Consider the following 16,319-nt stretch of genomic DNA (forward strand, 5'->3'; position numbering starts at 1 on the left):
TGTATATATATTTTAAGTTTATTTATTTTGAGAGTGAGAGAGAGCAAGCAAGAAAGGGGCAGAGAGAGAGAGAGAGAGAGAGAGAGAGAGAGAGAATCCCAAGCGAGCTCCATGCCCAAAGTGGGATCTCTTGAACTGTGACATCGTGACCCAAGCCAGAATCAAGAGTTGGATGCTCAACCAGCTGAGCCCGCCAGACACCTCTAAAGGTGTTTATTTTTATGATCTTGGGTTGGGGAGATTTTTTGCATCTATGAAAGCTCAAGTCATTACAGGAAAAGGAAAAGATTGACAGAATATTTTTCTCTTTGTTAAAAGATACCATGGACAAATTTGATGAGGCAAATGACAGGCTGAGAAGAGTACTTGAAATAAAACAAATGATTAATATAAAAGCTCTTAGAAGACAATACAACATAAATGGACACTCAGGAGAAATATGGACAAAGAAAAAAAAGCTCACAAAACAAATTCTGATGGCCAAGGAACATAGAAACTAATTTGTCTCAATGATCAGATAAATTCAAATTTAAACAAGATATAATTATTCACCATTTAGGAGGTCTGAGATTGCTGTATCTGTCGGGGTCCAGTCGGGAAAACAGTCCGCACTAGGTATTTCGAACCTGGGGTATTTGTTAGGAGGAATTGCTTACCCAAATATTGGAAGGCTGAAAGAGTGCAGAGGGGATGCTGAGGAAACCCGGAAATTAGAAATTGCATAAAGCAGCTACCACCTACATGCTGGAGAGACGAAAGGGGAAGAAGTGGTGTTACCAGAAGTTGGGACTTCGGAGGGTTGGAAGAGGGGCCCTGATGGAGCTAGTGATGGGTGTCTGAGGAGACTGCAGGGCTGGTGTGGGGAGTGGCCGCAGAGCCTGGAGCAGTAGTAGCTAGTGGTATGCTTCTGCAGGGGGAGGGAGGTCAGCAGTAGTGGGAACCTGTAGGAGCGTGGCCTCTCCCAGTCTCCCGTCAATACCTCCCATTAGCAGAACGTGGCTCGAGCTGGCAAAGGGTTTCTAGGGAATATTGTTCGCAGACTCTGGCGCCAATGTCAACAGTCTCGGGGCTGAAGACAAGGTCCCTATCTAGCACAGGTGCTAATGACCAGGACGGGTGCTGAGCACTGGATAAAACAGTCCTTCACTGTTGATAGGAATGTAAATGGGTTCGACCTTATAGGAAGACAAGTTGTCAGTATCTGTAAAAATTTTAAGGGTGAATTCCCTCTGACCCAACACATTTATCCCATAGAACTGGTAGCCCAAGTATGGAGAGATATTATGTATATGATATTTCATTGGGATATTTTATATAATTTCAAAAATTGGAAACAGCCTAAATGCTCATCATTAGGGGATTAGCTAAATATATTCTGGTATTTCCATTTAATGAAAAACATAGGCATTAAAAATAAGAATGTTACCTATGTTACAGAGTGATAAAAGCATTATTTCATATGATCTAACATTTTGTCAAATCTGAGAGTCACAGTATTGAACGTAGCCTGGTTTTGCAGAAAGCAGGTGCAAACATAAATTTAGATGCAACAAGTGCAAAATTTCATGTACTGTTTACTTTTTCTCTCAACAGTTATGAATGCAGGGATGAGGAAATACTTCCTACAAGCTAATGATCAGCAAGACCTAGTAGAATGGGTAAACGTGTTGAACAAAGCTATAAAAATTACAGTAAGTGTTTGTTGTGTTTTTAATTTTTAACGTCTGGAGGTCATCTTTACATTTTGAAAATATGCCTGCTGAGTCTCCAGTTTACCAACAGGTTGCATCCTCAAAGTTTATTATTTAAAAGGCCGGTGTTTATAATGGGAATACATTTTCTTGTACCAGGTGATTATCAGCCCTTTAAAATCAGGCCGTAAATGCCATTTTAGCCCATTATGTACCTAACACGGCATATGCTAGTGTGCATTTTACCCACTGCACAAGAATGTTTCTAGGGGAACATACACATCGAGGATGTTTTCTCTTCCTGAGTAGGATGAGGGGCTTCCTGCCGCCACCCCTGCTACTAGGCGTTGGCCTTCCTGTCTTCCAGGCCCTGACTGGGATCACTGCTGGGTAGGGTAGAATTTGAAGATAGGAGCAGGAAGCGGAGGTGAGGCCATGGAAGTGAGGCACGGGGTTAGGAAGTAGATCTGGAGAGCTGTGGCGGCCAGAGGGTCCTGCCCACGTGGCCCCCTCGGGAGTTTGTCTTCAGGCTCTAAACTTGCCTCACCCACTTTTCCTCCTTGAGTTCGGGGCGGCTACCCTTGCAACTATGATGTCCCCGGGCTACAGCTTCCTGCTTGCAACCTGGGTTTCTTTTTTTGGTCTTCTGATCCTGAGGGGTTTACCTCAATTACCTGGAAAAGTGATAATCCTCGGGATTAAGTAACTTTTACTGGTTTCATCGCTGGTAAATCGTGGAACCGTTGAGCCAAACCCAGGCTGTTTGACTCTGGAGCTCGACCCTGGAGCACAGGGTCCTGAAAAAAGAGCCCTTTCCCACCCTTTCGTTTGTAAAGCAAAACCCAGACTTTTCTGAGAAAGTTTACTACTGATGAGGACAGGCAAGTAGATAGGTTCTGCGCCCTGATTCTAGCTCTCCTTGCTTTTTTCCTCCTTACACACTTGTAGAGAGACACAGAGAGAGGCTCTGGAAGGAGTTCCTGTGTGAGGTTTGTGTGAGCTCAAGTGTGTTTTACTAAAGTACAGTTGTTTACTGACCCTAAACGACTTACTCTCGAAAAACATATGCTCTGAAAGTCAGCATATGTTGTCACTTGTTAGTTTCCATCTAAAATGAACGATTCCATATTTATATCACAACACAGTAAAGAGTTAATATAACTAAAGCTGTTCTCGGAGTGAAGTCGGGTTTTTTGTCTTGCACCAGAACAGCTTGTTGCCACATGACAGAAAACACCCACGCAGTGCCTCTGATCTGTACATGAAGCAGAAGTTATTTTAGGTACGTGCAGTTTCAGGAAAGCAATTTTGTGAACTGATTCAGAAGTACATGTTCTTAAAAGGTCTTAACTAACAGTTTTTAACTCAATATATATATTTCTTAGGTGAAATTTTCTTTAGGAAGACAGTATCTAGTAACTTTACCAAATTGGTTCATTTCTTACAATTTGCAGTAATTAGTAGCACTGGGTTCTTAGTGCTTTAAGAGAAAAAGGAGTGAATAGTCTCAGGCTTTTTACCATTTGGGGGGTTCTTGAATTGCTAGACCTAATTTATTAATGGTGTGAAACCATCTTACACAGATGACACTGTTAAGCTTATTCAAATGCACGAGAAGCTGATTAGGGTTGGGTGATGTTCCAAAGCATAAAGACTTTTAAATACCAGCGTTTGTGGTCTTACGGTTTTATTTTACACGTTGAAATTCATAATTTTTAGGCTAACTAAGTTGGTATTCATGCTTTTATAATTCATTTTTTGTAATTCACATTTAGAAAATAGGAATACGGGGGCGCCTGGGTGGCGCAGTCGGTTAAGCGTCCGACTTCAGCCAGGTCACGATCTCGCGGTCCGTGAGTTCGAGCCCCGCGTCAGGCTCTGGGCTGATGGCTCAGAGCCTGGAGCCTGTTTCCGATTCTGTGTCTCCCTCTCTCTCTGCCCCTCCCCCGTTCATGCTCTGTCTCTCTCCGTCCCAAAAATAAATAAACGTTGAAAAAAAAAATTTAGAAAATATGAATACGTAAAAAATCTAGAAATCCTTAGCTTGTCAACAAAGTGAATGTAACTGTATGAAAGTGAATGTAGAATTGAAGAACTGATAGCACTTACTAAACATCAATTTTATATAAACGTTTAACTTATCGGATAGCAATGAAAGAATTTCCCATGCCTACGTAAGATTTATTTAAATTTTTTTCTTTAAAGGGCCTTGCCAGTTTTCATATCATGTGCATTTTACACGTGTAAATGTATTCGGGTGTGGAATCTCTAATTTGTCATACATTCCTATGGAAATCGCTGATGAGTAATGCAGATTTCTTTGCAAAATAGAAGTTTATGTTTTAGTGCATGTGTGGTTTACAATTCTATGGAACTGCTCCAAATGACAAGTTGGTCAGCTGTGTAACTTAGTGGTCTGCTGAGTACAATGTGATTATGTAAACTTAAAATTTTTAGAAATTCATAATTAGGGTTTGGAAGCACATGGTTTCAGAATAGGGGGTGGTAGGGAGTAGTGGTAAGGGAATGGTGATTATTTAACTACTTCCTAATTATAGTACCTTGTCATCTTAGTGGACTGTCCTCTGATACCATGGTCTGTGGCTTTTCGAACTTGCCTAACGTCCATGTGAATGTTTATTGGTGGCAGCCGTTTAAAAAAGTTTCCCCTTATTTGAAAAGACAGAGAGCTGGTAGTGGAGGAACCGACCCTGAAGGGAGTATCCGTGAATAGGGTTGGGAAAATCAGATTGATTTTAAATCAGATTGATACTTTCAACTAACTTTTTATAGGAAGTAATAACAGTACAAATACGGTGGCCTCTGGTCCCTTATCGATGAAGAAATGTCCAGGATGTATATGGTGTATTCCTAAACAGAAACCCACTGGTTTTAAAATAGTGTCTTTTCCCCACCATAGGTGGTAATTCAGAAATCAATACTAGATTTTAATCTACAAGTAGTGTTTTTGACATTGTGGCCAAAATTCCACTTTTTTTTTGGACAGCTGGGAGCAAGTAGAGGAAGCTGAATATAGGACTTTGGTCCTAACAAAATGGTAAATTTGCCCAAAGGTACAAGGCTTTCTACTTGGTACTAGTGTTTTTCAGCTGGCAGGTCATGGGTAGGGCCCTCAAAAGGCTCCTAATACCCAGGAGTTTGTGTTGGAACGTTTTAGGCTTTCGTCTGCAAGCCCTGTCGTTTTTCTCCATTTTGTTTATCTCTTCATTCTCTGACTGCCTTTTCTTTTTCTACTATTAGGACCGCAGGCAAACACCTCCTAAAGATGCATGCAGATTTCTCACAGAATACAGCTCCAGTAAAGAAGGGTAGAAAGCAAGAGAGAGCAGGGAAAAGTCAGGGGCAAGGAAACCAACCATGTTCAGTGTCTTTGACACTTGCTGTCTGCCTGATGAGATCAGTTTTCTGATTCTCATTAAATAGTTGGCTGATTGTTTTTTTCCTGTTCCTGAAAGTATGTTTATTTTAATGGCTGAATTTAGACTTTCATTCAAAGTTTTTAAGACCATTAGTGTATTCGTGGGGAATGTTCACAGCTTAGATTATTTATTTTAATGATAAAATGTTAATATTAGTTTCAGGCGTATAACATATCGATTTGAAAATTCTACACATTGCACAGTTCTCACCACACAATTTAGATAAGTTTTATTGTAAAGTGCAATTCTAAGTTAATTATTGAACTCTAACATTAGAATTATGCCATACTTAGTATTTTATTTTATTATAAGGACACATTAGAAGCAGTGAGCTTAACAGCAGAGAGAAGGATTTTTAATATACTATCATTTCTGGAAGAAAAGTGGAAAAAGTATAAATATCACTGTATTTTTGGGGTGGTATAAAAGATTTTTCTTAGGAAATGCCCATGTATGACTGACTAAACTGTAAACTTCTTAAAAGAAGGACTGACTTCATATGGGTCACCTCTTCGTACATTTCAGCTAACACAGATGAACAGATAATTTTCTCTCTGGCTTAAAATTCTCTCAGTGCTGTGTTTCTGTTCTTAATGGGGTAGTTGGCCCCGTTTTCTCGGTCATATTTCAAATACATGATGCTGTTCATTCAGAACATCGTGGGCTTCCTCGGCAGACTGTTTCTGGGTAGAGTGTCCTCAGTCGTAGTCCTTTCACCGCCCTGTCATTGTGTGGATCTTGTCAGGTAAAATTCTAGCTAGTACCTGTTGCCTTTAAAAAGCTCTCCAAAAAGTGTAGCCTCTTAGAAGATTTCAGGGGGCATTCCTTAGCAGGATTCATTTGCCTTCCTTTCCTGTTTTCCTGCATTGTAGTGTAAATATGGATGAGAGGGCCTGAAGCCTGGAGAAGAAGCCTTGCGGGGAAGCATCTCCAGGGGAGAGAGGGAGGGAAAGGTGGAGAGGAGTTGCAGAAAGTCACCTGAGAGACAACTTGTGTATATTCGTAAATTATGTGGATTGGGATCTACCACAGCCCGGCTTAGACACACATAGACCTCATTTGCCCGGTATTTCATAAAGCCTTGTCTGAAGACACCACTGTCTGCCTGCTTTTCCCCAGACCTGGTGGGAGAGCACAGGCCTGGCAGCAGTGTTTCTCAGGGTGGTTTCTGCAGCAACTACCTCAAAAACCACTGGTGTTTCTGCTGACCGTGTGGCCTTGTGCACAACACTGTGGCTGGAGCAAGTCAGAATTTCTGGGAGGTGCAACCTGGAAATCTGAAGCTTTTAATAATGTTCCTGGCTGATGCTTCATGAGTGTTAAAGCTTGAGAAACCACACTGCTTCGGAATCCTATTAATAAATGGTTTGGGTCTTTGACTGCAATGTGAATGGTGTCCCCTGGAGCTGTGCCAGTTCCCTGTTAACATGGATTAACTGTGAGGCAAGCAAGTTACTTGATTTTAAATGTTTTTACACCACCACTATGGTGCTGGTTAGAACTACTTCTCACAATGTTTCTGAAACACTGCAGGATCCTCACATGCCCTTTAAAATCATTGGAGAGAGATTAACTGTCATGCTCAACATTACATCAGTGCCAAGCATATTTTATTACATTTTTTATCTACGGTCAAAAGAAATCTGCAATCCAAAGGCAGACTACATGCAGCAGTCTGTTGGCAGAAATATTGCACCTTGTTTCCTGAGTGGGCCGGATCAGAAAAGCTAAAATGTATGTTAAACGTTTGTGATCCCTTCGATTCTCTGATTCCACTTCAGTGACGTTTGTGAGTGATTTATCGTTGATACCAGTGTTGGAATACCTTCTCAAAATTTCCGATAAGCTTTAAGTTATTTTGAACATTTTAAGTTTTAATTTGTGTTGAGTATCTTATTCTTTTTTTCCTGATGATTTTGGATTCATCCACTGAGTCCGTCTCTCAACATTTAGTGAACACCGTGTTTTCAGTAGTAGACTCTGTCCTGGCACCAGTAATGATGAGTTTGCCACGGTCTTTGTCCTTGGGTGCTACCAGAATCATGGGCAGCGGTGGAGGATGGGGAACGAGAACGGCATGGAGCTGTGCTCTGGTGTCAGGTGCTCTAATAAATGCGGGACATAGAATAGTGGTTGAGTGTAGGGGGAGAGTTACACAGACTTCAGTAGAACGTAGTACAATCAGGACCTAAACCTATGTTTCTTCACACCGCTGAGCCTCCGTCTTCTCACTGCTACCACGGAGGTACAGGCCCTAAGCATAGGGTTCATCAGAGGATGAAGTAGAAAAATGTATGAAATGGTACCTGCCCAAGTAAACACTCAGGAAATGATGGCTGTATTATAAAGTATTACTGTAACAGAACAGTGTGAGAACTTAAAGGGCACATACCTATTATACATAATTTTTATAAATGTCAGTTATATATAAATGGACAATTAGTTGGATATTCTGTGATAAAAGAGGGTCCCCTGTAACATGCTGGTTGCAAAATGATTCATTTACATGTTATTTTAGGTACCAAAGCAGTCAGACTCACAGCCTCATTCTGATAACCTAAGTCGCCAGAGTGAATGTGGGAAGAAGCAAGTGTCTTACAGAACTGACATTGTTGGGGGCGTGCCCATCATTACCCCAACTCAGGTAATACATCAGTTATTCTGTTGTGTGGTGGTTTACCTACTGCGTAGTAATTTTTATGTTGTTATAAAATAGAACATCTTTACTGAATAAATATAGTAATCAGTTAATTAAAAATGCTTCATATCTGTTTATTTCAAAAGTATGTGTTTATTAAAATATTTGGCAACCACAGACCACACTTCACACTTTTCATGTTTTCTCTGAGCCTTTCTTCTTTTTTTTTTTTTTTTAAATTTTTTAATGTGTTTATTTTTGAAAGAGAGAGAGAGAGAGAGAGTGAGCACCAGCAGGGGAGGGGCAGAGAGAGAGGGAGACACAGAATCCAAAGCAGGCTCCAGGCTCTGAGCTGTCAGCATAGAGCCTGACATGGGGCTCAAACCCACAAACTGTGAGATGGTGACCTGAGCTGAAGTCAGATGCTTAACCAACTGAGCCACCCAGGTGCCCCTCTCTGAGCCTTTCTTCTGTATACTTTTGTCCCAAGAAACGGAGACCCTCTGTAAATAACTTTTTTCACTCACATCTCAAACATTTTCCAAGTCACTAAAAATTATTCTACATCAATTTAAATGACTGGGTAGTCATTTTGACTTGAATTTAGCATAGTTTACACATGGTCTGTTGTTGGACAGAGTTCCTTTTCCTTTTGTAAACAATATGAGTAGGAAAAACCCCCTCTTCCTCTCACATGACTGCCACACTCACAATGCTGCTGACATCAGAGGTGTGGGGATCCCCCCACACCAAGCAGTTCTGTGACACTGGCTGGGTGTCCTGCAGTTTAACTCAATTCTGACAGTCAGTCTGGATCCCACAGGTTAAGGGCTCTGTCCTCCCAAGACTGCTCCCACCCCAATCCTTTCAGATGTCGGTGGAAAGTCCAGGTTGTTACCTCTGCTTCTGACCGATGGGCTGTAAATTGAAGGTTTCCATGACCTTGTCCCCAGATTTGATTAATTTGCTAGAGCTGTTCACAGAACAGAAGCAGTTTATTTACTGTTTACCTGTTTATCATAAAAGGATATGATGAAGAATGCAGACGAACACCCTGATGGAAGAGATGGGAAGGGCATGAAGCTTCTGGGACTCTCTCAGCACCTCCACATGTTCAGCAACTCAGAAGCTCTGTGAACTCTCAACTTTTGGGATTTTTTTTTTTTTTTAAGTTTGTTTATTTTGAGAGACGGAGACAGAGCACATGTGAACGGAGTTGTGGCAGAGAGAGAGAAGGAGAGAGAGAGAGTCCCAACAGGCTCTGCATTATAGTGGGACACTTAACCTACTGAGCCACCCAGGTGCCCTTCTGGCTGCTTTCATTTTGTACAGAATTAAGATTTTGTTGTGTTTTAGTTTTAGTGTAGATTATTCAGTAGGTTGTAAGATTGCATAGCAGCTGCCGTATTAAAAAGATCCCAAAGAATTTTTTTTTTACTGTGTCATTTTGTAATGTAGCTTTTTAAAGAAGTATTTACTCATTATAAAAGCATTTAATTGCTATATATTTGTCAAGAAAATGACAAATCTCATTTGGTTGATTAATTTATTCAGTATTGGGTTAGTGGCAGTTAAGTGCTGGGATTACAAAGTTTAAGTACATAATTAGTGCTGTTGACCTGTCTAAATGTATAACAGGTTGAAAATTCCTCAAGATAAGACTCGAGTGTTCGTTTTTCTCTTGAAAATTAGGAGTTCTTGAAAAAAAAAATACACATTTGGTTGATTAGTGGGATTCTAAGATTATAACATGTTGCATGTAAGCCAGTGCTTTGGGGAGCATGAAAACATGAGTATAGTTAGATCTTTTTTAAAAAGCCTGGACTTGGCGTGTGAAAAAACAAAGAACAAAACCCTGCAGAATTTTTAGATTCTAAGAGCAAGGAGAAAATCGTCTGGAGCAAAAGAGTTTTTAGACTTGCCATCAAAAGCACAGCCCATAATGGGGCGCCTGGGTGGCTCAGTTGGTTAAGCTACTGACTTCGGCTCAGGTCATGATCTCACAGTTTGTGAGTTCGAGCCCCGCATCAGGCTCTGGGCTGACAGCTCGGAGCCTGGAGCCCACTTCAGATTCTGTGTCTCCCCCTCTCTCTACCCCTCCCCTGCTCACACTCTGTGTCTCTCTGTCTCTCAATAATAAATAAACGTTAAAAAAAAAAGCACAGTCCATAAAAGGATACATTAATCCTCATCGAAATTGTAAATGTTTGCTCTGTGAAAAACCCTGTTAAGAGGATGAAAGGGAAAGTCGCACACGGGGAGGAGGTATCTGCAAACCACGTATCCAACAAAGACTTGTATCCAGAACATACAGAGAAAGAATTGGGGCTCCTGGTGGCTCAGTTGGTTAAGCATCTGACTTTGGCTCAGGTCTCAATCTCACGGTCCGGGAGTTCACGCCCCGCATCGGGCTCTGTGTGGACAGCTCAGAGCCTGAGGCCTACTTCAGATTCTGTGTCTCCCTCTCTCTCTGCCCCTCCCCTGCTCATGCTCTCTCTCTTTCTGTCAAAAATACATAAACATTAAAAAAAAAAAAAAAAGAAAGAACTATCAGAACTCAGCAGTTAAAAAATAATCCAATTAGAAAAGGGGCAGGATTCACGAACAGAGATTTCACCAAAAGATAAAAGACACACACGTGGCAAAGGAGCACTAGAAGGGCTGCTCACCGCTATTCGTAAGAAATGCCAAGACCGCAGTGAGTATCCCGCACACCTATCAGAACGACTCCGATAGATAATAACACACGTGTTGGCAAGGCCGAGGAGAAACTGCCTCGCTCGTACGTTGCTGGTGGGAATGCAAAACAGTACGGCCCCTCTGAAGACCGGTACGGAAGTGTTTTGTTAAAGTGCACTTGCGATTACTCTCTAGCCCGGCACGTGCACTCCTGGGCTTTGCTCCTAGAGAGATGGAGACTTAACATTTACACCGGTCTGTATGGGAATGTTCGTGGCAGGTTTATTCCCAATGGCCCCCAACTGGGAACGGCTCAGCAATGCCCTTTAACAGGTGAAGAGTTAAACAGCCGATGGTACGTCCAGACCATGAGCGCTACTCAGGGACAGGCTAGTGATAGGGGAGCAGCCTGCGTGAGCCTGCAGGGAATTATGCCGAGTGAAAAAGAGCTGATCTCCAAAGGTCACCTACTGTAGGATCCATTTCCATTACATTGTCTAAAGGCCAAAATAATAAAGACGGAGAACCAGGTTAGGGTTGCCAAGGGATTGGGCACAGCGATTCTAAAGGGGTCGCCCAACCGAGCCTCATAATGATGCTGTATGTGGTTGTGGAGGTGGTTTTACACAAAGCTGCGTGTGACAGAAATGCACAGAATGTTCCATACACGAAGACATATGAATGCGTGTAAAACTGATGACATCTGAATAAGGCTTGTAGGATGTGCCAGTGTCAGTTTTGAGATGTACTCTAGTTACCATAGTTACACAGTTTCCCTGTTGGGGGAACCGGTTGAAGGGTACATAGGAAGGATTTCCTGTATTTTTTTTTTTTTTTACAGCTTCCTGTATATTATTATAATGACTTCAAAATAAGAAGTTAATCCCCTCCACCCTCTACCCACCCCCCACAAGAGAAATAGGAATGTGTGGTTTTATCAGTGATGTGACTGTTTATGATTAAGTATCTCAAACTATTTAGAAAACTTCACTTCAAAATCTGTGTTCCTGACTGTAGAATTTAAGGTTTTCTGTTAGAATTACAACATGAAATACAACTGTGCTTTGAAGCTAAACAAGCAAGGAAAGAATTTCTTTATTTGCTTCATTTTAGAAAGAAGAAGTAAACGAATGTGGTGAAAGTATTGACAGAAATAATTTGAAACGGTCACAGAGCCATCTTCCCTACTTTACTCCTAAGCCACCTCCAGACAGTGCAGTCATCAAAGCTGGGTATTGTGTAAAGCAGGGAGCAGTGGTGAGTACCTTACGAGAGTATGTGTAATAATGAAAAAATGAGTCTGTTAGCAAACTCTCAGCACACGAATCATTTGCTTTGTTTTTCAAGAGACCCAAAGGGAGCCGTGAACATGCTGAGGAGTCAGGAGGTAGAATAGGGGTGATTCTATGTTATTTTCTTGGTCTGTGGGTGGCTGGGTAAGTTAGTGCTGATTACCACTGACCTTCAATTTTAGATGAACTTTCCTAACACTTTAAATTTATTCCAGAAGGCTTTCCTATTGATTTTTCTCTCCCTTGGGAGTGGGTCAGAGAAAGAGAAGTCTAGCAGGGAGATATCAGGAAAAGAGGGGGCAAGGGAGTGGGGTACGGAAGGCCTGCTTACTCCATTGGGTGTTGGGCTGACCTCAGTCGAATTCTCTGTGACCTTGGGCTTCTCATTTACCCTCTCAGGCTCTCTGTTCCTTTTTAAGGAAAATTAGATTATAGAACCTACCATTTGGAGATGCTTTGAAAGATGCAAATTAAGAGAGTATCTTAGCAACACCTGGTCCTTCCTAAGAGCTGTTAAGGGTTAGCTGGGTATTTCTCATCCAGCCAGACCCACAGCGGGAAATTGTAGGAAGGGCAAGTACGTTTACCAGTGTTTCCAAGATTCCAGAGTACCTTTCTTTTTTTTTTTTTTTTTTTGAGAAAGAGAGAAACAGAGTGTGAGTGGGGGAGGGGCAGAGAGAGGGGGAGACACAGGATCCCAAGCAAGCTCCAGGCTCTGAGCTGTGAGCACAGAGCCCGACGCGGGGCTCGAACTCAGGAACGGTGAGATCACGACCTGAGTCCAAGTCAGACGCTCATCTGACTGAGCCACCCAGGCGCCCCCAGAGTACCTTTCTAAAATTTGTCATTCTTTACGTGAACCAAATCGTTAGCATTTTGTGAGAAGATAAACTTTGAAGTTTGAAAATAAAAGTAAAAAAGTTTCTGTGAGTAAGGAAATACTTAAAACTCTGCCGGCAGTTCTGTTTGACTTCACGTCCCTTTCTGGCAATGCTAATTAGTGTAGGTCAGCCGTGGACAAGTTCTTTTATCTCTAAGCTCCTGACCTTGAAGTGGAGGGAAGTGAAGGGAGGGCCTGAGACTCACCCCTTGCAGCAGGTCTGCAAGGAACCTCAGAAGTTCCTCAGGCTGTGGCTCACTTGTGCTAATGAGGGCTTTTAGGGAGGGAGACCTTTCTTTCCTTCTGTTTCATTCCCAAGTCTAAAATAGCAACCCTTGGAGATACTGAAGTGCTTTCACAAAAACTGTATTTCAGTGACAAAACAAATATTTGTATAAAGTGGGTTCATTTTATTAAATATTTGTTGCTTTACTACTAAGCACAAAGTACCTGCAGAAAGATTCTTGCATTTTACGGATTTTACAGAACTTAATGTGGTTTAATAACATTTCCTGTGCTTGCTCTTGAACTCTTGATGACATTTACTTTGTGGGGTTGGGGGATGGGGAAGTGCTTTTTTTTTTCTTTCCTAACTTTTAGAGCATTAAAAATAATGAAACCATATTCTGAAATTGTATGATACAACAAACTGAAGACTGGCCACCAAAGTTGAATTAGGCGTTTAAGGCCTGAGCAGTGGAAGAGATGATGTTTCATGTATTTCCTCACTAAGGGAGGGTAATGAGGTTTTTTAGGGCTTGCCATTTCTGATTATGGGTTCATATCAGAATATGTAAGTGGCTATTAACATTTGACATTCTTAGAAACAGAAGTCTTATGTCTGTGTTCATCTCTGGTAGATGAAAAACTGGAAGAGAAGATATTTTCAATTGGATGAAAACACAATAGGCTACTTCAAATCTGAACTGGTATGTTGCTGTGTCATAAATGTTGCTTTAAAATGTTTGAGAAGTATTATTCTGGTGATTGTGTGTGTGTGTAGTTTCTTGTCCTGTTTTCTATTTCTAAAATAATTCTGGTTTTGAGAAGCATATACAATTCACTTTATTTGGTTGTGATGTCTTAATGGTAATTTTGTAAATATATCTTAAATAAAAAGATCATACCTTCAAAGGCGTTCCACCTTGAAAGAATTAAAAACATCAGAACTCCTTCACCTACCGATGTCCTCTGAAGGGCAGCTGGAGGAGATTGTAGGAAGAATTAAATCTCTAAAAGTCAACATTTTAACTCTGCATTTCTACCTTCTTTTCTCTTCCCTCTCTTGATAAGTTTTTTTTTTCCTATTGCAGATTGACTTTTCAAGTTTTTTCGTATAAGACCTTTTTGTCTTGCGGGGTAGAATCAAGATTGAAATTCCCTCTTTCACTTGTTCGAGTAACATCCTTATTTAAAATATTCTTGTCACATAACCTGAGTTCTGCCACAGATTGCTGGATAATTTGAACGCTTTTTTATTCCTTACATGTCTGTCCTACCTCCTTTTGTTTTATGGGACCTTTGAGTGAGGATCATATTCTTTATTTGAATGAAGACACCAGAACAGCTGGTGAAGACACCAGCTACTATCTGGTAGAACTTTCTACACTGATGGAAATGGTCCATATCTTCACTGACCAGGTTTACTGGCTACATGTGGCTGTTGAATGCTGGAAATATGGCTAGTATGACTGGGGAACCTACCTTTATTTCATTTTAAAATTAAAACTGATTGTTCTTTAGTATTTTTTAATTGAAATAGTTATACATAGCTATTGGTACTATACTGGACAGCAGAGTACTCAGAGAACAGGAAAGGACTATTTTGCGATTCATCTCAGGTGTCTGTTCTTCTGGGAAGCTTTTGAACTCTGCCTTCTCCTTACACACCACGGTTCCTGAAGTCCACTTTTGTCATAATACTTCCGGCTGCGTTTTGTCATTGTATGCATACCTGTCTTTAGCAGTTGACTCTATGAGCTTCTTGAAGGCAAAGATCTCTTTTATACCCTTTTATGAACACAGCAGCTGATACTTGGTAGAGAATCAAGAAGTCTTTTTGAATGAAGGAAAAAATGGCATAGCACACCAAGAATAGCCATTTTAGCACAGGGACCTTTCTCAGACGTCCAATTCGAAGAGCCTCAACGGGAAGTAGTAGTTACGTGGCTCAAAAAGTATCAGACGTGGTGTCTCAGAAGGCTGCACGTTTGCTTGGTTAGTAGGTTGATTCATTGCTTTAATTAATGATCGCACTCTTGGGGAGAGTCATTAATGCAACAGACATTCATTGAGCCCTCCGTGGCTCTGGCACACTGTTCCGGGAACTGGGAATAAAGAGAACAGCAGCGATGTTCTGGCCTTTTTCAGGAGTTCAGTTGTGCCAGAGAAATTGACATGCCCCCCTGTCACCCACAGTAATTATGAGACAAGAACTATTACGGAAATACTTGCTAAATTTTGAAAACCTGCATGTAGACGTTATGCTATAAAATTTGAGAGGAGAGAATACTGAACTAACAAAGGAAGCAGGGAGATTATGCCATGTGTATTTAGGAATGTGTTAAGCACTTAGAAAACTCAGATACAGCTGGAAACTTTAAACATATTATAATTACTTACCTTTATCAATAACTCAGGGGTACATTCCCCCCACATGTAACATTTCTGAACGGCTGTCTTAGCTGCGGGGGAGGGGCAGTCAGGCAGCAGCTGTGGGGTAGTTGTCTTTGCTTCGTGCGCACAGCACCTCTGGGTAAGATCGGAAAACACCGCCACCAAAACCCGCAGAAGAGGGTGCTGGCAGCTTGCAAGAGAATCTCAGGGACACGGTAGAACGTTCTTAAGAAATGCTTCATCCCCTTCACTCTTTTTGACACAGAGAATGGTATGGAGTGAAAAACATTGACATTGATGGCTCCGAGTCAAAAAGTGATTAGAAGAGGTGGAATCCGAATGTGAAGTTTTAAAAAAACCTTAGTCACTTTACTTTTGCTTATGTACCTATATATGCTCAAGAACGATAAATGATAGAAGTTGATGTTTAGAGTACAAACGGGCTCTTTTATGAAACGTTTTGATCGTTAGAAGTTTAAACATACAGTAGATAGAATAGTATTCTGAACCCCTCTTATCAAGACATGGCTGGTTTTCTTAGGTACCACCACCCACTTCCCCTTTATATTTTGAAGTAAGTCCTAGACATATTATTTCATCTGTAATTACTTTAGTTTGTTTTTCTAAGAGATAAGGAGTTAAAAACTTTTTCAGTAGGTATGAAGGATTTAAGTGTATACCTGAAAACCTGGAGAAAGTATTTGTAGTATGTATCAAGGATAAAACATTGATATCCCTAAAGAACGTTAAAAATTGAGGGATTCTTCCTTACCCTCTGCCCTCTTTCCTCCCAAACAATTAAGACCTAAAATTTTTAGGTGAGGCAGATCAGTGTAGGCGTTCATGTGGTGGGACAGGGACGCAAGGAGCTACAGTAGCCTGGGTGTGGGCAAGGAACCCAAGAAGGACGAGGAGGCTGTCCTCTTGGAGGATTAGCCCAACATGGAGTAGGGGGAAGAGGGTATTCAGATTGGGAAGAGGGTGGTGGCAGAGACGGGAGGATGTTTACATATACACTTGATAAAATAAGTAAATATGTTAGGGATCATAGAAGCCTAGTTTCTCACTGTCCAAAAAGGGAGT

The 16,319-nt window shown here is 41.2% G+C and overlaps 1 protein-coding gene across 8 annotated transcripts in view; it reads left to right on the forward strand.

Annotated features, from left to right (window-relative positions):
* The window catches only part of PLEKHA1 (pleckstrin homology domain containing A1), a 56,990-nt gene that overhangs the window by 29,339 nt on the left and 11,332 nt on the right, over positions 1–16,319 (forward strand). For all 8 annotated transcript variants that reach the window (XR_008292396.1, XR_008292395.1, XM_027063290.2 and 5 more), the window contains 4 exons: positions 1,594–1,691; positions 7,650–7,775; positions 11,562–11,705; positions 13,481–13,549. Coding sequence is in view for 6 of the 8 variants with exons in the window: in XM_027063290.2 (XP_026919091.1) it covers positions 1,594–1,691; positions 7,650–7,775; positions 11,562–11,705; positions 13,481–13,549 (437 nt within the window). In the remaining 2 variants the exon portion in view is untranslated. The remainder of the gene's footprint in view (positions 1–1,593; positions 1,692–7,649; positions 7,776–11,561; positions 11,706–13,480; positions 13,550–16,319) is intronic.

The sequence above is a fragment of the Acinonyx jubatus genome, chromosome D2 (assembly GCF_027475565.1).
Source record: "Acinonyx jubatus isolate Ajub_Pintada_27869175 chromosome D2, VMU_Ajub_asm_v1.0, whole genome shotgun sequence".
Lineage (NCBI taxonomy): Eukaryota > Metazoa > Chordata > Mammalia > Carnivora > Felidae > Acinonyx > Acinonyx jubatus.